Source organism: Myotis daubentonii, chromosome 19, assembly GCF_963259705.1.
Source record: "Myotis daubentonii chromosome 19, mMyoDau2.1, whole genome shotgun sequence".
NCBI classification, from domain to species: Eukaryota; Metazoa; Chordata; class Mammalia; order Chiroptera; family Vespertilionidae; genus Myotis; species Myotis daubentonii.
This window is the reverse complement of record NC_081858.1, coordinates 15,770,620-15,792,868: the sequence shown is the minus strand read 5'-3', so window position 1 is coordinate 15,792,868 and position 22,249 is coordinate 15,770,620. Positions and strand designations below refer to the sequence as shown.

General features: G+C 44.3%; 2 protein-coding genes across 4 annotated transcripts in view; one reads left to right on the top strand and one right to left on the bottom strand.

The window, feature by feature from the left end:
- Positions 1 to 22,249, top strand: part of FEZ1 (fasciculation and elongation protein zeta 1) — a 77,450-nt gene that overhangs the window by 3,116 nt on the left and 52,085 nt on the right. Inside the window, exon 2 of the mRNA XM_059675782.1 lies at positions 10,133 to 10,182. The gene's annotated coding sequence lies outside the window, so the exon portion shown is untranslated. The remainder of the gene's footprint in view (positions 1 to 10,132; positions 10,183 to 22,249) is intronic.
- Positions 607 to 12,594, bottom strand: EI24 (EI24 autophagy associated transmembrane protein). 3 transcript variants are annotated; one of them, XM_059675783.1, is made up of 11 exons: positions 12,437 to 12,594; positions 9,157 to 9,269; positions 7,443 to 7,588; positions 6,576 to 6,636; positions 5,671 to 5,737; positions 5,033 to 5,157; positions 4,632 to 4,751; positions 4,175 to 4,286; positions 3,378 to 3,489; positions 2,903 to 2,977; positions 607 to 1,621 (listed from the first exon to the last, which is right to left on the bottom strand). In XM_059675783.1, exons 2-11 carry the CDS (start codon positions 9,196 to 9,198, stop codon positions 1,459 to 1,461), a joined length of 1,023 nt encoding a protein of 340 aa, XP_059531766.1. In that variant the 5' UTR covers positions 9,199 to 9,269; positions 12,437 to 12,594; the 3' UTR covers positions 607 to 1,458. The 3 variants fall into 3 exon arrangements, with proteins under 3 accessions (XP_059531766.1, XP_059531768.1, XP_059531769.1); XM_059675785.1 differs by lacking the exon at positions 12,437 to 12,594 and adding an exon at positions 11,788 to 12,023; XM_059675786.1 differs by lacking the exon at positions 3,378 to 3,489.

Below are 22,249 nucleotides of genomic sequence, written 5' to 3'. Positions count from 1 at the left end.
TAAGGATCTCTTTATCCATGAATACACAGGAGATGTACACACAGACTTTAAAACAAATAATTCAACAATCCTAAATTCTTTCCAAGATGTTAACATGATCATCATAATGACATAATCCAAACTTCCTCAGGTTACATTTTTCAGGACTAATCTCTCAAAAAAGTATAAGCAAATTTACCCAAGACTAAGTTTTGGGTAACATGAATATGTTTTTTTTTTTAATAATTGGGGTTTTTTTAAAAATATATTTTATTGATTTTTTACAGAGAGGAAGGGAGAGGGATAGAGTGTTGGAAACATCGATAAGAGAGAAACATCAGCTGCCTCCTGCACACCCCCTACTGGGGATGTGCCCGCAACCCAGGTACATGCCCTTGACTGGAATCCAACCTGGGACCCCTGAGTCCACAGGTTGACACTCTATCCACTGAGCCAAACCGGTCAGGGCCATGAATATGTTTCTTGATGTGATTTATAAATTCAACCATTCCACACCTTGTGGGAAACGAATCACATTTAATTGTGACATTTTAAAATTGTACAAGTGTTTTGACATCTGCCCCCTCCTCCAGTACTTGTCCCTTTAAAATAACAGAAAAACACCAATCACAGGCTTAATGGTTTTAATAAGTTTACCCCTTCAGTTTCGATTTGCAGCACCCAATATCCCCTTGGAAACATCAGACAGGCCCGACAGTGGCCGACAGTAAATTTCAGACCTGCAGAGTTTAAGAGTTCAGGTTCTCTGAGCATTCTGTGTTGCAGTGGCACTTGTCCAAAACTGGTACCGCCCCGTGGCTGGGGAACTTTAAATGTACCAGTGAAAAGAGCTTTTCCCCTTTAAGGGGAAGGAAAAACCACTCCTCAAAACCCAGCAGATCTGGCTGTGAGGTCTTTCCTCCTGTCCCATCTCTTCAGGCTTATTTTTTTTGCAGTGGAGCAAGAGAGACCAAAATCTAACCTGAGTTACAAGAAACAAGACAGTGATGGCTATAAAGGGAGTGACCAGGAGTAACGGACTCTCCTGTACCTCCCACATCCAATGTATGTGCTTCACAGAAAAACAACAAACACAACAGGTCCACAAAGTACAAAAGCTAGAATTACAAAATCCATTCATCCAAGGGCGATGGAAGGCAGGAAGGGGAGGCGGAAGGGTGAATGGCACGGGGAGAAAAAGTATTCGAATCAGTCCAGGCGAGGGGAGGCTGGCAAATGCTAGAAAAGAGCTGCAGAAAAACCTGTGGCCTTTCAGACTCACAGGTGGTAACAGTCCACATACTGGTGTCAGGGAGATGGCGCCTTACGTGCACCAGAGACCAAATCCCAGTTCCTCAGGAGGGAATGCGCAGAGGGCCCTTGGCAGAGTGGGCCCTGCCTCCCTGGGGGGGGCGGTGAACAAGGAAAGACCGGCACAGCCTCCTTCCAATCCCACGCCTTCCCCTGATGGCAGGGGACTCAGTGGCCTGCGGCAGCCTTCAGTTTGGCAGGAGACGAATGCGGCGAAGGGAACTTCTCTGCAGAGGCTGAGCTACTCAGGGCGGACTGCAGGTAGACCGTCTTGTGGAAGAGTCTGTTGCTTAAGAAAACCACCAAGGAGAAGAGGCGCAACTGGAAAAGGCTAAAAGGCAAGAAAGCCAGCTTGTGAGATCCCCAGCTGGTCAGAATTATTATCTGACTACAGTAAGTTTTAAAATGACATGGAAAATAAGACAAGGGAAATTTGATCAAGGAAGTCCAGATAGTAGGCACAGTACAGATATTGGACACATGGATTAAACAGGCAGCAACTAAGGAATGCACTGGTTCCTGCCACTGTCGTAAGTGTAATGAACTCACCACCATTTGAAGTATCAAAGCTTACTTACTGGAAACGAATTTATACTTCAGATTAACTCTGAACCAAGGAGCACTTTTCTATAACTGACTTCAGGGCACAAACTTCAAGCTACGTCTGAAGACATCATATGCGTATGTGTTTCATTTTCAAGAGAGTTCCAGACAAAGTCAATTCCTACTAAGACTCACACTGAGCATTGCTGGACAGCAAGAATAAGCAAAAACTCAAAACAGATCTGACATGATTGTATCCTCACTGACTTAACCAAAATTGAGCAAAGGCTGAGTTTTTCTTTGAAGTGATAAAACTTTTGGAGTGCTAGTATTACTGTTAAGACTCCTTTTAAAATACTGTTTTACTGTCATCCATATATATAAAAGCCTAGGCGACCAAATGTCCAAACGACCATTTGACCAGTCACTATGACACACACTGACCACCGGGGGCAGACGCTCAATGCAGGAGTTGCCCCCTGGTGGTCAGTGAGCTCCCACAGTGGGAGCACCTCCGCAGCTGCAATGGTGGCAGCTGCAGCGGCAGGTGCAGCATGGCGCCCGGCTTGGCTTCCTCCCTAGCCACCTGCTGTTTCAAGCACTACTACATCCCCTGAGGGGTCCTGGATTGAAAGATGGCACAGGCCAGGCTGAGGGACCCCACCAGTGGACGATTCCGTGCATCAGGCCTCTAGTTATCATTAAACTCCTATAGCCAGACACATGGGCCTAATGCCTTTTTAAAAAGGTGGCCATTCTTACAAAAATGAACATAGTTACCAGTGTTTACAAGTGCCTTCTTCAGTAAATTGTTAAATTTTTAAAATATGTATTATAGCATCAATTTTAAAAATATATTCATGTACATATATATGCATGGGGAAAATTTGGGGATATATCCCAGAAGTGTTTTTCTCTTATTAAACTGCACATTAATGTTTTCCAGCAATGTAAGAGGTTATTTTTTTAAAATGTCTCATTCATATGCTAGTAATTGTGGTATTATAGCCCCAATCCTTTACACAGAAAACAGCGTACTACACCTTGACTAGTATTGGCTAATACTTACTAAGCTTTGCCAGGGGTCTTTGCTTCATTGGCGCTAATAATGAATAAAGGAAAGAGGATAGAGAAGAGGCAGCCACTGTAAAAAAAAAAAAAGAAGAAGAAAAATAATTAGTCACCTTCATAACAGCCATGACTTTGGAGAAGACATGAGAAGCCCAAAATTCCTTTGCGTCTGGTGCTAACATTATGGCTTGATAAGCCCTTAATAAATCAAACACATCTTTAAATTTTTAAAAGAGGGTTTTTCTAAGCACTGGCTATGTTTAACACTGCTCCAGGAGGCAACATAGATGAAATGTGGCATGCAGGTCCTGCAGACCAGATGTTAATACTGACACATGTCAAGGAGAAAGTCCTCTGGGCAGCCTAACAGTCAACAGGAATGAAGAATGCCTCGCACAGAACCAGGCGTCCAGAAGATGCGCCCTGGGTGGAGCTCTAGACCAGTCCCCCTCCAGCCCCTCCAGCCAAATCACCTGATAATGTATGAGGACTGCATTGCTGTGAGGAAAGCCAGAGGTAAACCAAATCCGAAGTAGTAAGGCCAGTTCCTCTCTATGTTTGACAACCGCTGGTGCATTTCAATTCCTAAAACAAGGAGCCAACACAGTTGAAATTCTTACTTCCTTTTCTCAAAACGACTAAATACAGGAGACAAATTTGAGGTCTGAGTTTGGGAGATAGGTCCGGGATATAGGTCTGCCATTTAGAAAACAGCTAAAACACAGAATTCAGCATTGTCCCAATGTGATATAAAGATCTGAGGCAAAGTTTTTACAATTCAATAATCACAATTTCAAAGCTGGCAGGCTAAGTGAATTATGAATTACACCACCAGCATCCTTTGTCAGGATTAGTCCTAAGCAAAGCAAGATATCAAATAAAAAGTTAGCCATCTCCTAGAAATTAACCTCTTTCAACCATACATACCCAGACAGATATGTCAAGGGCTTTTAAAATACCCAAAATTATCTAAATGCACTGACATCAAATTAATTTCTCTAATTCAGAATGCCTTCTGCTCATTTATGGCTCAGTCAGAGCTACATCACATTAAGCACCGTAAAGGTAATGCTACATTGCTGTGCGCCCCAGCATCAAAGTTAAGGGTTAAGCCAAAGGTAAGTGCCCTCTTGCCAAAGATGCTACTTCCTCCCAAAGATGGGCTGCCAAGGACCTAAGCATTAGGTAAGTTTTAAGAAGTCTGCTTAGCAGCATCATTTCCAAAGAGAGCTTCCAAGTTTTAGTTCGGAGTTTCTTCAGATGGACTTACCTTTATTGAACCAACGATATTCAAAGCAGTACAGTGAGTAGAGAAGGGACATATGCAGGAGACTAACCAGCTGACCAACAAGGTGGATGGGAAAGAGACTCACAAACATCCCCTGAAGAATAAACATGGAAAATCTTAATTCCAAAGTTTCAGAGACCCAACGCTGTTCACCTGCCACTGAGTCATTACTCTCTGCCCCAAGAGCCATTCAGTTGCTTCTCAAATTTATGACGAGCAGGAGAGTGGAGAATGCCCAGGTGGCAGGAAAGGGCAGGTAAATTCATGTTTCTTATTCTGTGATTTTTTAAATTCCCTAGTTGTTTCTGTAAAAAGCTTATTTAAAAATCATTCCCTCCCATAAAGCATTTCAGCCCCAGGGGAAATGCAGTACCCCGTCTGTGTAAACTTCCCTCTAGTGAACCTTTAATTTGAAAGCTGTACATGTGCCCCGTCTCACCTGGATGAGGAAAAGAGCCTGCAGCAGAAGGTTGAAGAGCATGTCAGCAATGATTTTGCTAACACTAGGGAATGGGTGAGGCTTCCGCCCTGATACCTCGAATGCCAGGTCGGCTATATCCTGTAACAGAGAAAGTAGCTCACCCAACCAGGAACGAAATGGCCCCAATATCCATCCCACAGCTAAGGCCACTGATCTTCCCTTGGACCTGCCAGGTGAGAAAAGCTCTGTTGGCCCGACAGTCATTCCATTTTCCAGGAGCACAAACGCCGCCCACTGGCTGCGTGACCCAGGAAGCCTGTGCGGTGCTCCCTACAAGGCCACTCACTTCGCAGGCTATAATCTGCCACCTGTCCACCCTCGTGCTACGGGACCCAGCCTCCATTCCGCCCTGGACCTACTTGGAACCAAATGGCATTCACCACTTTGCTAAGCACAAACAGGGGGAGCACCCAGAGAGCGCTGAAAATGGACGTGAGGAAGAATTCCAGCCATGACCAAACATCTCCGTGTAGAGACGGATCACCTACGAAAGGGGAAAAGAGTTCGTTTAACTGGAGAAATGGAAAACCAGATATGGAGCCCCTAATCGTGACTATTCCTCCCCACCCCCGCCCCACACATATCTTTGTTTTTTTGCAGCACAAACGATGCCTTCTTCAGATAGTTTTATTCTTTGCAAACGCCAGATTCTGGCCACAACTCCGGGTCAGAGTAGCCATAGCTATGTGCTGCTGGCCTTGAGACAAACCCGCTTACCTGGTGGTGACTGAGATGTCACAGTGATTAACAGTAAGATGCAGGAAACCACCTGAGCTCAAATCCCAGCTCTGCCATTTACTAATGATTTAACCTTGGTAACTAACTTTCATTTCCTCACCCATAAAATGACACCTATAACAATACCCACTCAAAGGGCTGTTGAGAAGTGTGAGTTAAAAACATCCCAAGCTCCTGGTACATAGTAAGAGCTCCATAGACTGAGGGAGACAGGAAAAAATCTCCTACCTCTATCCCAGGCAGACAGCACCATACTTACCAATAATCTGGGCAGTTACTGACTGAAGTACAGGAATAAACACCCGATAAAACAAGAGGAGACTGAACTAAAGGAAAGAAGCAAGAAGGTAAATATTAAAAACCCTTCTTCAAAAGAAAGAGTTCCAAGTGTCAGTGCAATTATTTTCCAGATGGAGGTGACTTTATAAATCAGAAGGCCTGAGCAGCACCAAAACTGGACCCATTTCTAATCCCAATCTCCATCTAAGAGGTACAAACCTAATACTGCCTATAAAAACAGTAAAACTTTGGGGGCAGAGAAGAACATTTCAGACTGTATACAGGACAAAATAAAGGCACAGACTAAGTGCACAGTAATGTTTTATTAAAGTTAACACCTGGAAACATCTGTGAAATGTTTAAATTAAGGGAACAAATTACATCGAATTCCAAGTCTAAGGAAATATTTAACTACCTGTTTTTTGAAGTATTCAAATTTCACCTAAACCTGGGTTGCTTCTCACTTAATTGCAGGCAATCTTTTCTGGTGTGGGTTTCAATAGATATCAATTCTAACAGATCGCTATAACCAGATGAGGGGAGACCCTTGTCCTCATCCACCTGTCATTTCCCTCCGATCCCACAAGATGCTCTTAGCCAAAATGTCCAGACAATGTCAAGAGAAATTATTAACCAATAACAACATTAAAACATGTGAATAATTTAAAAAACTTATGTTAGGAATAGCCCTTTATTTACATACAAGTGTTCTCTGAGTGAGAATAAAAGCACTCCAGTTGCATAGAATCCTAAGTTATGGTCTTACGCATGTGTCAGCTGGTAAAAGCTACTTGTCTCAGTTTAAAGAAAACAGAAGAGAACTATTAACAGCAACAATCCGAAGATACTTATAAGGCACCTAGAATTTAAGGAAAAAGAACTTACCCAGAATACTCCGCCATTCCAAGCGCAGCACTGGAAAATTCTACTAACGATACGTGGCTCACTGGAAAAGAACACATGTATTTAGCTTACAAGGCAGGCCATTTTCATACTGTCATTCAGTAGCTCCCCATTTTATATCTTTTGTTGCTATTAATTTTCCAGCACCTGTTGTTCTCCCAATGTTCTAATGTCAGTCAATAAGAAAAGACCAAAAATATTTCTAGAGAAGCAGCTTTTCTCAAACAAAAAATTTATTTTCTAAAATCCAAGACTGGCCAAACCGGTTTGGCTCAGTGGATGGAGCGTCGGCCTGCGGACTGAAGGGTCCCGGGTTCGATTCCGGTCAGGGGCACGTACCTGGGTTGCGGGCACATCCCCAGTAGGAGATGTGCAGGAGGCAGCTGATCGATGTTTCTCTCTCATCGATGTTTCTGACTCTCTATCTCTCTCCCTTCCTCTCTGTAAAAAGTCAATAAAATATATTTTAAAATAAAATAAAATCCAAGACCGAGGAAGATTAAAAGAGGATGTCTGGAGTTCTACCAATAAGTAAATCCACATAGGCTCTCCTAGAAGTACCCATCAATCCAAATAATTCTTTTGTGGTTCTCCAGTCATCGTTCTGATTAAAAAACAAGCACCATGACATGTGAGCAAGGATGACTGCTAGACCCTAGTTTAAATCAATGTAGGTGGATGGGGGAGAATAACATCCCATTTTGGGGGGAGAGTACAAAAAGCAATGGGGCGCTACTAAAACTCCAAGTCACATCACACGGCCTCAATTGTATGCAGAGAGCAGTCATGTCCTGAAGTCCTCCCTTGGAAGGGGCTCCGACATTCCCGACACCGGCCTCCGCTCCTCACCTCTCTTGCTTCCTGTCTATGCTCTGGGCTCTCCTTTGCGCCAGGACGCTGCTTGCCCTTCTCCGACGCTGCTCCTCCCTCTTTTGCTGAATTCGCGCATCGAGCTTTGAGATGGTACAAATTCCCCAGATGGAGTCTTTGATTCCCTACAGACAAGAGTATAATGCAAGAGTACTATTTTTAAAGAGGGAAAATGATGGATCAGGGAATACTTACTTATATGCAGTAAAGTGATTCATAGTGGAAACCACTATTTATTTTGCTACATGGCTTACGGGAACCTTGATTTTTTTATTTATTTTGAAATAATTCCCAATTTGTAGAAGAGTTGCAAGAATGGAAAACTTCTTAATACCCTTTCCTCCAGATTCACCAAATTAATATTTTGCTACATTTACTATTATACATAAAATAGGGCCACCCACATACCAAGCATCTCCAATGAGCTAGACACGGGCCATATGGAAATGATCAAGAAACATAGCAGGAAAAGTATACAAGTAAACAAGAACAAAAATTATAGTTTAATTAACTGCCACTACACTTTTATGTCCAAAGTAGAGTGGTAGCGCTGGGGTACCTGACTTCTGAGGCAGCAGCACAAAAAGGCAATCTGGTAGCAATGGTGAGCCTGGATTTAAGGATGGCATTTTCACCCACTGTTATTAGCCAAAATAAATGTTGGAGATAATCACCAAGATACAGAGACACGGGCAAGTTTATGAACTACCAACTGATAGCACCATAAATTGGCACAGTGTGCACCTGATCTTTTACCTACGAGTAATTTTTAGTCTTATTTTGCTTTTAATTTCTAAATCTTCCACAATAGTTTAAATATTCCAGATAGTAGAGTTCAAATGGCTGAGGGCCTAGTATGTACGAGAATGATGACAGGATCCCCACCTAAGACACTGACAGCTCATGGGGCAGACAAACATGTAAAGTGTACAATGCAGAACTGATCCAGGGTTGAAATTTTATCACACAAGGAGGTAAAGGTATTAAAAGTAGATCACATTGCATAGAGTCTCTTTAGCCCTTCCAAGATACTCCTTCAATTTCTCTTTTAACTAGAACTCCCCACCCCCATCAGAACTGGCCTCTCTCCTGCTCCTAGGAATAGAGCTAGAGGGGCCACAACTAGGGCATGAGATCTCAGACATCCACTCTAAGAGAATTCTGTGCCATTGGAAATCTGGGTGACTAGGTTCTAAGCAGATCTTTATGGGACATTTTCCTAGAGCATCATCATCTGCACCTTATAAAATGGGGGGTCTCTAATGTAGTAAATCCAAATGTGTAGTAGTTTACATAACAGTAATGTAACCAATATTCATTGCTTAGTTTTGACCAATGTGTCATGGTTACAGAAGATGCTAACATTAGCAGAACCTAGTGACAGATACAGAGGAACTCTGTACTATCTGGTAACTTTTCTGTAAGTCTAAAATTATCCCAAAATAAAGTTAAAAAAAAGGTGTGTGTGTGGGGGGGGGGGGGGGCCTCTAGACCCAAGCTGACCAGGATTCTCATGCTATAGACACCAGGAAGGTCTACCAAGCTTCTGCAAGCTAGGGTAATACCTATCTTTTGAGTAGAGTGGATTAGAATGAAAACCTGTATGTGAAGGACCCAACAAATATGAACACCTAAAGGATTTCCTAGTCAGTTCCTACAGCAAAAGTGTCACGAGATGGCTTGATGTACTCACCCTGGCAAGGTCCTGGAGAAAGGTTTTGACACTGTCAGCCATATCTTCACCACCCAAACTACTAACTATACAGAGGAGAGAGAAGCACCCCAAAATCTTTCATCATGAAGAACCTAGAAACAGAGATAATGGGAAAAAAATATTTGAAGATAAGTAACTTCATGTACATTTCTGCATGGTGCCATTTTCCACATACTTGCATCTCTACTAGGAGTCCTTAGGATTCCAGCCCGTAGATACTAGGACAGTGAACTAAAGTAAGGTTATCCCTGCAACTAATGAAATCTGCAATGGATAAATTATTTTTTAATTTAACTTAATTTCACTTTTACAGGGGTAAATGGCTCTGGGACCAGTAATCTCCTCACCAGACTTTGATGTCCCTAACTGCCCCCACACATATTCCAATATCCCTTTAAGCTATAGGTATGCTTGGTGTATAACCTCTAACACTTGAATGAAGTACAAGAGCAAGATGAAAGTTCTTGCAAAATTTACTAAATATGCACTTCATGCACAAGGCCCCCCGGCACACAGTTAAGTTTAAGGCGTGATGTGAAATTTCCCACCTAAACCTCCAAAAGGGGCCTCCATACGCTTTCCAATTTTAAATATATGCATATAAAAGTGCAATTTTTTAAAAAATATATATTTTATTGATTCTTCACAGAGAGGAAGGGAGAGGGATAGAGAGCCGGAAACACCGATGAGAGAGAAACATCGATCAGCTGCCTCCTGCACACCCCCGACCGGGGATGCGCCCACAACCAAGGTACATGCCCCTAGCTGGAATCGAACCCGGGACCCTCCAGTCTGCAGGCCAACGCTCCATCCACTGAGCCAAACCGGCCAGGGCTAAAAGTGCAATTTTAATAAGCATGCGAGACACAGTGGATTTTATTTACACTAGGAAAAAAAAAGTTCACGCATACAAATATTCTTTAACTCACTACAACTTTCCCATTTTATTTCTCAGGTAAACGACAAATCTAGCTTCAAAGTTTAAGAACTTGAAAGCTCATATCTGTAAGTATTCTTCAAATTTGTGTCCCCACTTAATGTCATTAAGGTGAATGATAAAACCCATTTTCAGAAATTTTATTAAGAAATTGGGATTCTTGGATTAGAAAACTGTGGTACATCTACACGATGGAATACTATGCTGCTGTAAAAAGGAAGGAACTCTTACCATTTGCAACGTCATGGATGGAACTGGAGAGCATTATGCTAAGTGAAATAAGCCAGTCAATAAAGGAAAAATACCACATGATCTCACTCATTCATGGACAATAGAGACCATTATAAACTTTTGAACAATAATAGATACAGAGGCAGAGCTGCCTCAAACAGATTGTCAAACTGCAGCGGGAAGGCCGGGGAGGGTTGGGGGGCAGGAGGTAGGGGGGTAAGAGATCAACTAAAGGACTTGTATGCATGCATATAAGCATAACCAATGGACATAAGACACTGGGTGATAGGGGAGGCTAGGGGACTGTCTAGGGCGGGGGGATAAAATGGATACATATGTAATACCCTTTGTAATACTTTAAGCAATAAAAAAGAAAAGAAAAGAAATTGGGATTCTAGCCCTGGCCAGTGTGCTCAATGGTTAGAGCATCAGCCCATGCACCTAAGGGTCGCAGGTTCAACTCTCCCCCTCCCTCCCTTCTACTCTCTCTCTGAAAAAGCAATGGGAAAAATATCCTCAAGTGAGGATTAAAAACAAAAACACTTCTCAATCCTAATTAAACCAATCTAAGGTATTCTCAATTTAAGAGAGAGCTCATAACGACAAAATTTCACAGGCAGCTTATATAAACCTCAAATTTCAAAACGTAAGCACACTTTCCCTGACCTGAAACCACCTCACCAAACTGTACCTTCTTGACCCAACTGGACTAATGCCACCCAGAACTGAAAGAGCAGGGAATGTAACAGCAGGAAGAAGGTAACTCGCACACCATCTGAACCATCCGCTCCTTAGGGCAGATCCTACACAGACACACTCCCTTCAGGTAGAGAGGTTTCCAGGGCAAGAAACTTCTCCTAATGCTCACTCCCACTTGAAAACAAACAGAAAACCATCTCAGCGTGAAAGACAACTCAGTGCCAGGTGAGTAGTAAAATGCTCAATGATGACACACAAGAAAGACCCTGGTTTGGAAAGACTAGCATGAATCCACGCCGAACCAGCTACTTACTAATCTATACATTAAGGGTATTAAAATCTTCATGTTTTTAAGTGCAATAACATGAAGATAAAAAAACTTCTTTATGAACATAATCGCACTCCAAAGTGAGCTAGCCACATACTGAGTCTGGATCCCTCACAGGGCATAGAGAGCCTGAGGCAGGTCATTCCCAGGCCAGTAGAACAGCTCTGTTATCTGAACCATGGCCATTAACACCTGGCTTCTGCATGCACCGAGGGGCAGGTTACCTACTGACCAACAGTGGCCTTTGAAAGATAGGTCACTTCACATTTTATGCGGAGATCCTAGCAGCCTTCCTTCGGGAATATTTGGGATTTACCGGCTTGACAAAAAAAGCTGAGGCGTGGAGAAAAGGAACCTGCCACAATCTGAGATCCCACAGAGACTGAAGAGCGCAGTGGGGGACCCTCCAAGTCACCTGGAAGGAGGGAGAGTGCAACGGGTCCACATCATGTTACAGACGGGGAAACTGAGTCTCCAAAGATGAATGGCTAACCCAAGGCGACAGCACCGGGATGGGCTCCGGCAAACTTGAAAGCCCCGGTGTTCCGCCCTCGGTCGGACCTTTCACTCCGGAGGACTGTTGTTTACCCCGAGCATTCCATGGACAAAATGTCTCGTAATCCTGGAAATACCCCTCCCTGGCCACTCAGTGCCTCGCAGCCATTAGAACTTAGGAGGCATCTGCAGAGACACGAAGCCCCAGTGCGGAAAGCAGGAGGCGGGCAGACCCGCTGCAGGTGCAGGAAAGGTGAGCGCCCTCCTCCTCGCCGGCCCCTGGACTGGCTCCAGGTCCGCCCGGTGGCGGCTCCCGGAGTCCTCGGCGATTCCCACTGAAAACCGCGAGCTCCCTCCGCACCCGCAGCGGGCACCCGGCGCGGAGCCGCTCGCCGCGGCCACACGGAGGCCGGGGACAGCCGCGCCGCACCCGGGCATTCTCCTTCCAGCGGGGTCCCTCCCGCAGCTACACGACCCCGAGCTCGGGCCCTGCAGACCCGCACCGCACGCTCCCTCCGCCCGGTCCCTGCCGCGCGCCAGTGGCCTGGCTCCGCCGAGCCTGCACCTACCCGGCAGCTCCGCCGCTCGGCTCCGACCCGGCCCCTCGCCCACCGCGGGCCACGGATCCTCCGCGCCGACAGCCGGCAGCCGCCCGGGCGCTCCCAGGGCCGAGGCCGCTGCGCCCGCACTGGGCATGCCCGGGCCGCGCGGGGCGGTGGGAAGTCGGCGGGCGCGGAGCCATCGGCCCAGGGCGGAGGGGGCGGGGCCGCTGCGGCGGAGGGGGCGGAGCCAAGCTGCACCTGCACTGGGCATGCCCGGGAGGCGGGGGCGGTGGGCATTGGGCACTGGGCACTGGACGGGCGGGGAGCCATCGAGGCAAAGGGGGAGAGATCCCCTCGGCGGCGGAGGCCAAGCGGAGCTGCGCGCGCACTGGGCGTGCACGGGCCGCCCAGGACAGAGACCGGGTCGGGGCAACATAGGGCGACGGAACCTGGGAAATCCAGTCGGCTCACAGGCCCATGCACGTCCCGCGCCGAATCTGGGACGCCCAGCCTTTCCGGAGCGCTTCCCAGATTCGGTTCTTCCGGATCCGTCATCCTGCTCTTCGCCCTCCGCCATTTAGGTGTGCAGAGTTGCATGTCCTTATGAAGTCTTAGGAAGCCTGACAACAGGAGAACAACAATACAGAAGTCACCTTGGTTTATTTGGTTGGAAATTTTCTGTAACCAAAGGTACTAAGCAATGATGGGTTTAAGTCAAGCTCCAAATGATTAATAGCACAAGCGGCCATGCCATCCGGCTGCATTAGGGGTACACTCTGCAGGCAGTGATGATTAAGATAAAAACATAAAAGTAAAAAGAAATAAGACTTCACCTCCATCCCCACCAGTTCACTTCTACCCTAGGGACAGGCATTTTCTTGGCATCAAGCCCTACCTATAACCTTTTTCTCCCTATTCCCAGTCTCTTCTATATATCTCACTCCTGTTAAAACATTCAAACTTGTAAAGAATTTTTGTGAGTTTAGTTGAGCCAAACTGTCAACAGTTGCTGGGAAGCAGAATCTCAGCGGATTGAGATAATGCTCCAGAGCAGCAGTCTCCAACCTCTCGGACCTCACGGACCACCAGTGGTTCACGGAATACCGGTTGGCGACCACTGCTCCAGAGAATGGCAGTTTTTCACCTATTTTTATCTACGTTATCATAGATGCAAAAAGACAGGCTCAGTTAAGGTAAAGGTTGACCTTGTCAGTGAAGATACCAGCCTAGGTGTGACTACCCACCATAACTGCTTTTAGTTAAAGTTTAATTTCAGACCATCCTTTGTGGTTACTTTAGGTCTTTGAGTTTGTAACACCGCCATGCAGGCCTTCCCTCAGCTAGTCAGGTTAGCATGTGGCCCCTTTCTTCCACAGATGGAATACACCAAATGCAGGACCTTGGATATGTTTTCTATCTGCTGAGAATTGTCAGAAAGATTAAAACAGCACATTCCTTTAAATTCCTCACAACCGTGGCCACGCCACAAACAGCAAACAATCTATTGCTGCCCGCTTCTCTAGAGCTGCCTCCCTGACCTGGCTCAGCTCTCGATTTCTCCCATGTATAGCCCTGGAGGTGGCATTCAGGGCTTTTACCATGCTACAAGCCAGCTGGGCCACTTCTACTTTAAGGGAGCCTACCAGTACCAGCATAACAAAAACGGATGAAATATATTCAGCAGGACTCCACAGGTGGAGACGACATTGCAGTGCAGTGCAATGGCCGTGAGAAGGTCTTTTTTGGTTCCGACTTTGATATTTCTGGGGCTCAAAGATGGACAGTCATCCTAAGCAACCTTCATTCCTTACCTGGAAAGACTTCCATGAATTACCTGCCCCCCCACACACACACACATACACACACCGTGCTGTTGGCAGGGATATATGAATAAACAGTTATCCCACCTATCAGAAACAAACCACCTGGCAGTGTAATATGTTCATTACTAATAAGGGAGGGTGAGATCATCAGAACAATTCATATTGTAGTTACTAGATACTTAACCACAATAACTAGAACACCTGGTAAAAGTCAGACATTCGCCACTGAGAATTACTGCACTAACCTTTAGAGCAGTGGCTCTCAACCTTCCTAATGCCACGACCCTTTAATACAGTTCCTCATGTTGTAGTGACTCCCAATTTCATTGTTACAAATTGAACATAATTAAAGCATAGTGATTCATCACAAAAACAATATGTAATTATATATGTGTTTTCCGATGGTCTTAGGCGACCCCTGTGAAAGGGTCGTTCGACCCCCAAAGGGGTCGCGACCCACAGGTTGAGAACCTCTGTTTTAGAGGAAACATCCCTGCATCCTTTTCCCAGACAGTGGATCCCAACATACAAAGGTCCCTGTGTATGACTTTGCAAAATGAATGGAATAATTCTATATATTATCAATAGGTGCCCCAACTCCTACTCAGCAAAATGTAAAGGTCAATTCTACACAGGTTCCTCCATTGCCAGCTTCAGAGCAGTTGGAGTGGTGAGAAGCACGTCCCAGGGTCCCATCCACTTCTCCTCCAGTTGGATCATCATCCTTGCTCGGCTTATACCTAACTTCCTACCACATCCCCCCTCAAGTATCTTGGCTCTAGAGAGTGGTTCTCAACCTTCCTAACGCCGCGACCCTTTGATACAGTTCCTCCTGTTGTGGTGACCCCCAACCATAAAATTATTTTCATTGCTACTTCATAACTGTATTACTTCATAATTACTTCATAATTTTGCTACTGTTATGAATCGTGATGTAAATATCTGATAGGCAGGATGTATTTTCATTGTTACAAATTGAACATAATTAAAGCATAGTGATTAATCATGAAAACAATATGTAATTATATATGTGTTTTCCGATGGTTTTAGGCGACCCCTGTGAAAGGGTCGTTCGACCCCCAAAGCAGTCTCAATCCACAGGTTGAGAACCGCTGCTCTAAATTATTTGAGAAAAGGGGCACAGGGTTTCTTCTGTAACTGCTTCATGCTGAGGGACAAAATTTTCCTTCAGAGCCAAGAGATCCTTGCTCTCTGTCAGAGGGACAATGAGGCCTGGGTGCAGAAAGAGTTGGCAATGGTGCCTAGAGGTGGACAAGGCAGACATGGGTGGGGCAGGGGAGGGGTAGGGGGGGCTGCAGTGGGAGGGGCCGGGCGGGCGTGCAGAGAATGGGCCAAGACCCACCCCTGTACCCATGGCAGCCTCGGGGCCCACAGTTCCTTTCAAGGTGCACAAATTCGTGCACTGGGCCCCTAGTAACATATAACCATTTCAATAACTTATAGAACTTTTGCTTCCTGGGCAAAAACAGGAAAGACCTTTTCCCTTTTATTTATTTATTTTTTTATTAATTAAATCTTTTTTTTAATTAAATCTTTATTGTTCAGATTATTACATTTGTTCCTGTTTTTTCCCCCCATAACTCCCCTCCTCCCAGTTCCCACCCCACCCTCCGCCCTCACTCCCCACCCACTGTCCTCATCCATAGGTGCACAATTTTTGTCCAGTCTCTTCCCGCAACTCCCACACTCCTTCCCCCCCCCCCACAAGAATAGTCAGTCCATTCCCTTTCTATGTCCCTGATTCTATTATAATCACCAGTTCATTCTGCTCATCAGATTATTCACTTGATTCTTAGATTCACTTGTTGATAGATGCATATTTGTTGTTCATAATTTGTATCTTTACCTTTTTCTTCTTCTTCTTCTTCTTAAAGGATAGAAGAAGGAATTCTTAAAGGAATTCTTTAGCATTTATATAATACTGGTTTGGTGGTGATGAACTCCTTTAGCTTTTCCTTATCTGTGAAGCTCTTTATCTGACCTTCAATTCTGAATGATAGCTTTGCTGGATAAAGTAATCTTGGTTGTAGGTCCTTGGTATTCATCACTTTGAATATTTCTTGCCACTCTCTTCTGGCTTGCAAAGTTTCTGTTGAGAAATCAGCTGACAATCGTATGGGTATTCCCTTGTAGGTAACTGAGTTTCTTTCTCTCGCTGCTTTTAAGATTCTCTCTTTGTCTTTTGCTCTTGGCATTTCAATTATGATGTGTCTTGGTGTGGTCCTCTTTGGATTCCTTTTGTTTGGGGTTCTCTGTGCTTCCTGGGCTTGTAAGTCTATTTCTTTCACCAGGTAGGGGAAGTTTTCTGTCATTATTTCTTCAAATAGGTTTTCAGTATCTTGCTCTCTCTCATCTTCTGGCACCCCTATAATTCTGATGTTGGTACACTTGAAGCTGTCCCAGAGGCTCACTACACTATCTTCGTATTTTTGGATTCTTTTTTCATTTTGCTTTTCTGGTTGGGTGTTTTTTGCTTCTTTGCATTTCAAATCTTTGACTTGATTCTTGCGCTCCTCTGGTCTGCTGTTGGGAGTCTGTATAATATTATTTATTTCAGTCAGTGTATGCTTAATTTCTAGTTGGTCCTTTATCACAACATCGAGGGTCTCATTAGATTTCATGTACATCTCATTAAGTTTATTGGCAGTCTCTAGAAGACTCTTGAAAGACCTCAAAAGTGTGGTTTTGAATTCTGTATCCAGCAGCCTGCTTTCCTCCAGTTCTGTCATTTGTGTCCTGTTTCTTTGTCTCGGCATTTTTTATGCTTGCTGTGTCCATAGAGTGGCTTTCTGTGCTAAGTGTCCCAATTACCTGAGGTAGACACTCTTGGTGCACCCCCTTGTGGTCTTTGTGCGCAGTCTTTTTGTAGCTAAGCCTTGATTGTTGTAGGTAACACTGGGAGGGATTTGACCTCCAGGCCAACTGGCTGTGAGAATCAGCTGTGTCTGCAGTGGGAGAACTTCTGTCCTCTAGGGAGGTGCTAATCTAGCCTTTGCCTGAGGCTATCCCACAAATGCCTCTGTGCAAGGTTTGGGTGGGGTGGGTCCCGGGGGATCAACAGGGCTGGCAGAGGGAGCAGTTATGGCTGCTCTCAGTCCCGTCCCCAGAGGCTCTGCCTCTCAGTGTTCCAGCAACCTCTGCAAGCCCCTTGGAGAGAAAGCTGCCCTCGAGTTCCGACCAATGCCAGACAGTCCCGCTTCTCCCGTTTGAGTCTGGGTCCCCAGAGACTGGCCCAGAACTGGAGCTCAGAGCCTGAGACTCCCTCCTGATTGAAACAGACAACCGCACCCTCAGCTGCCAGCCTGCTCCGCACGTACCTCCGCACCTTATTATTTTACTTCCGCACCGCGCCTCCTCTGAGTCTCAGTATGCTTTTCTCTTTCCTTCTAGTTGTAGAATTTCCCCTCAGCCAGCCTTCCTGTGGTTCTGGGTGATGTCCGTTCCATCTTTTAGTTGTATTTTTGAAGTGGTTGTGTGAGGCAGCAATCTCCGGTGTTTACCTATGCCGCCATCTTGGTTTCCTCTCCCTCCCATTGATTTTTAGAGAGAGGGAAAGACAGAGAGAAATATCGATGTGAGAGAAACACATCGATTGGTTGCCTCCTGCATGCACCTAGACCAGGGCCTGGGCCTGGGAGGAGCCTGCAACTAAGGTACGTGCCCTTGACCGGAATCAAACCTGAGACCCTTTGGTTCGCAGTCCAATGCTCTATCTACCGAGCCAAACTGGCTAGGGAAGAATGTCCTTTCTTTAACCAGCACAAGGCAATCATGGTTAACAGAGCATGATTAATATTTCCCATAACCATAGCTAGTCCCCAATATTCTACTTTTACCCATAACAGGTTTATTGTACTCCTAAGTTCATGACACTTTATCATCATTGTTGTGGAGAAGGCCCTACTTGTTTGTTTTTTTCCATTTACACATTCCCCTTTATCACCAATTTTCCACTCCTTTTCTCCATCCTTTCATACTTAAATGTCTCAATGTGTTTGATATTTTTATTTTATTTGAATATGTTCTTGTAAAATGTGATTTGTTTATAATGTATAATTTTGGACCTTTCTTATTGAGATATATTGAAGTATATCATTATGCTATTAGTTTTAGGTATACAAAATAATGTTTCAAAATTTGTACATATTGTGAAATGTGTACACATCACCACAGTTAACATTCATCACCACACATAGTTATACATTTTTTTCTTGTGATGAGACCTGACAAAGAAAATAAACTGAATCTCTGTAAATTGAGGAAAGAGTTTTAGCCCTGGCCGGTGTGGCTCAGTTGGTTGAGCATCATCATCCTGTGCACCAAAAGGTTGCCAGGGTGCATATGAGAGGCAACGGATAGATGTTTCTCTCTCGCTCTCCCCCTCTCCCTTTGTTTCTTTCTAAAATCAATAAAAGCATATTAATAGGAAAAGAAAGCGTTTCTTTTGGGCTTACTGAGGTCTATAGCCTAAGGACATAAATAAGACACTCAATTCATCCACATTCAAACCTCAATTCATAATTTTTGGTGTTTTCCTGTTAGGGGCAAAAATAGAATATTAGGGACTAGCTATGGTTATGGGAAATATTAATCATGCTCTGTTAACCATGATTGTCTTGTGTTGATTAAAGAAAGGACATTCTATCCCGGCTAGGAGTTGTATGTACGCCCCTAAGACCTGGGAGTCAACCTTGGAACCATTCTCACTTAAGAACTGCCTATTATCGTGGAAATATTTACAACCTTGTTGCCCAAAAAATGGAGTCCCACCCCAGCCTCCTACTTCCCCATATAATCCTTGTCTTACCCTATGTAAGCAGCTGGTTTATGGGGGCTGCAGAGCAGATTTTTGTGGATGACCTGCTGCTCTCCCATACTGCTGTCAGTATTGGAATAAACGCTCATATATGATTCAACCCCGTCTCTGCTTAATTGGCTCAAGTAGTGACAGGCAGCACAGCCCCATTGATTGTCTGGTTACCCTACTCACTACTCTATTGCATCTCCCCCTTAATTTCTGAAACACAAATATGACCTCATTTTTTCCATGATTCAAATGTTTTTGTTTTTGTTTCATGATTCAAATGTTTTAATGTAGGAGTCAGGAAATAGCAATCTCTGGCTGAATCCAGCATGCAGAAATGTTTCGTTTGGACTTCAGTTTTTCCAACATTTTAAAAATTAGATTTCACATGAAAATCCCATTCTGGCCTTTTAAACACCTGGATCATCTTGAAACATTTCATGCATGGCCAAACGACAGCAACCATCTGGAGCTAAATAAAAGCCTCCATAGTCCCCAAAACCCAAACAAAGAGAGACCCCTTGAAGGAGTCATCCTTTGAAGCCAAATGCCTTGCTAAGTGACCTCTTATAACTGAGTTTCAACTTCCCCCAAATGTTGATCCAGGTAAAACAGGTGGTGGTGGCCATAGCACAGATACCTCCTTGCTCAGCTAAAGATAACCAAGACTGTTCTATTATCAAGAACAACTTTAGTCAGAGAGTCTAAAGATCTGGACAGATAATGTCTTAGCAACAAAATCTGTAATGGTAATGTCTCCAAGAATTAAGAAGGGGTTTCAGATCATATTCCCAGGAAAATATGGCCCTCCCAAAGGAAGTGATTCCTGAATCATGAATGCCTCCTTCTAGGCCTTTCTAGAACAGTTTTGAGCACAATCAGATAATCAAAGTCATTGTCCAGCTGTGTGCCAGCCAGCTAGGCACTCATAGGCCCAAGGAGAATAATGATAAACACTACAAACAAGGGTAAATCCTATCAGAAAACCTAACTGACCCCATTCAAAGTAGGGGTCAGTTAGGTTTTCTGCTAGCTAGGAATAAAAAAGTTGTTCTAAATTCCAGAGGTTACCCCACTTAGCAATGGCCCGGGAGATATGGACGAAGGCATTATCTTTCCAGGCCAATGCCAGAGTAAAGGAAAGAAAGAAGAGAAAAAAAGGTCTAATGTTTAGATAACATAGTGTTGCAGAATTTACCAGGCGGCCGGAAAATACACAACGAGTACTCAGAGATTCAGGAAAAAAAAAAAAAAAAAAGAAACCTTTATTCAAAGCAGTGCTGCTGGCTCAGGGTATTTGAAGATCCAAAGCCTGAACATCTTATACAATGAGATTACTCCTTATATATAGTCCTAAAATTCTTTGTTTCCTAACTCCCAGGCTTTTGCAGCCCTACCTAAGTTAGAATGGAGAAGTAAGATTACAGCTAAAGGCCTGGCATGGGTGGTGCCAGTGACCTCCTATCTGGCTAAGCTGTTAAAATCTGGGTTTCTGGCCCTTGTAAACTGGGAGTATTTACGAAAACAGATTATTGCCTAAGGCAGGGGCAGTGACTTAATTATAGGCTAACAAGAATGTGCAGTAGGATACTGGTTACTGGCACAGATTCAGATTGCTAACCCCCTTCTCTCCCCCGCACTGCTCCCCCCCCCCCCCCCCCCCGGCTGCCCCTATATTCTCCTTCAGTAATAAGCCTTGATTTAGTGTGTTAGGCAAAAGCAGTCTACATCAATGTCAGCTACTTCTCTTCCTAGTCCGTATGATTCAAAGAATTGTGTGTACAGGGCTATCAGTGTTTTCCACTGAAAAGTTGTTGGGAAATTCCTGTAATGAACAATCAAACCATTTGTTTGGGCAGGACCGTCCAGGAAAAGTACAGCAATGCTAATGGAGACATTGACATAGTAGCCTTGTGATTATAGATAGTAAGGGAGGCACTGCGGGAAAGCCCCAGAAGTCTAAATTCAGGGTCAGTTCGGAAGAACTGACATTTCGCCTGAGTCAAGTTCCTAAGAGCTTTAATAGGAGAAACTTACAAACATGGGCAAGGCAGTTGCTCCCAGTGGTGGTTGGGCCCGGAGGAATCCAAACCCCGCCCAGGACAGGGTCTCTTTTTTAAGGGGCTTCGTAGTAAAACCATCTGGTGGGTGGTCACCTAGACTGACCAGAAAGAACAATGCTTTCCTACACTGACCGGTTAACATCAGGCAGTGAGCACACTCTACACATTCATTAACTTCCTTGGGGGTGAGGCTCCCATACATACAAAATTAAATTTGCTTTTCTCCCGTTCATTTGTGTTATGTCAACTTAATAGACCAGTCAAAAGTACCCAAAAGGGTAGAATAAAATGTTTTCTTCCCCTACAGAAGCTAATAGGAATGCTATTTACTGTACTTTTCCCTGTATAACCCCCCCCCCACTTTTCCAACCCCAAATTAAGAAATCAATATTTTAAACATAAAACAGAACACATTTTTGTTTAGTAATTACCACAGGTAATGTTTACATACCAGTACTATGATATTATGCAGCATATCACTTTATTCAGCCTCTGTTGCATCACTTCTCTCTTCTTCATCACTATTAGTTCCAGACATGTCAATTTCTTCAACTTCTATTGTATCACTGCTGTCTTCTGAATCATGTCTATATATGTGAGATCATCCTCATAAACTGGTGGCATTTCCTGAGCTAACTTTGTTCGTGTTCTCATGGTCAACCCTTCTCCCCTCATGAAATTGAAGCACCATTTTGCCTTTCCTATAAAATCAGCAATGTTTATTTTGCTTGCAAACATCCTTGCCTGACGTTGAATAAGCTTGGTTGACACACATAAGCCACTCTGGCGCTGCTCCGTAATCCAAGTCCAAGCCTCTGCTCCAAGTTTATCCATTTTGCTGGTTTTCCTCTGAAGGCCTTCTTTTTTGGCATCTTAAGGAGTTGTTCTTCCTGTTTTCTCCACTGTCTGGTCATACACTCAGTGGGAGGAGGCCCAAATTGTCTCTCTGCAGCTCGATTTCCATGCTCTTTTGCATAGCTGATTACATTCAGTTTGAATTTTGCAGAGTAAGACAATTGCTTACTGGTATTTATCTTTTTATTTTTTGACATCTTTATGGGCTCAGAATGCTCTGGTCCCTGTTGCATCTGCTCAATCTCCACCTCCACCTCCACCTCCATCTCCACCT

Bases quoted from the DNA above. Each gene is read 5' to 3' on its own strand.
- EI24 (XM_059675783.1), bottom strand. From the start codon at position 9,198: ATGGCTGACAGTGTCAAAACCTTTCTCCAGGACCTTGCCAGG. The intron at 7,589-9,156 runs GTGAGTACATCA...TCTTGTCTGTAG, and splicing joins TTCTCCAGGACCTTGCCAGG to GGAATCAAAGACTCCATCTG. The intron at 5,738-6,575 runs GTAAGTTCTTTT...TCTTTCCTTTAG, and splicing joins GGAATGGCGGAGTATTCTGG to TTCAGTCTCCTCTTGTTTTA.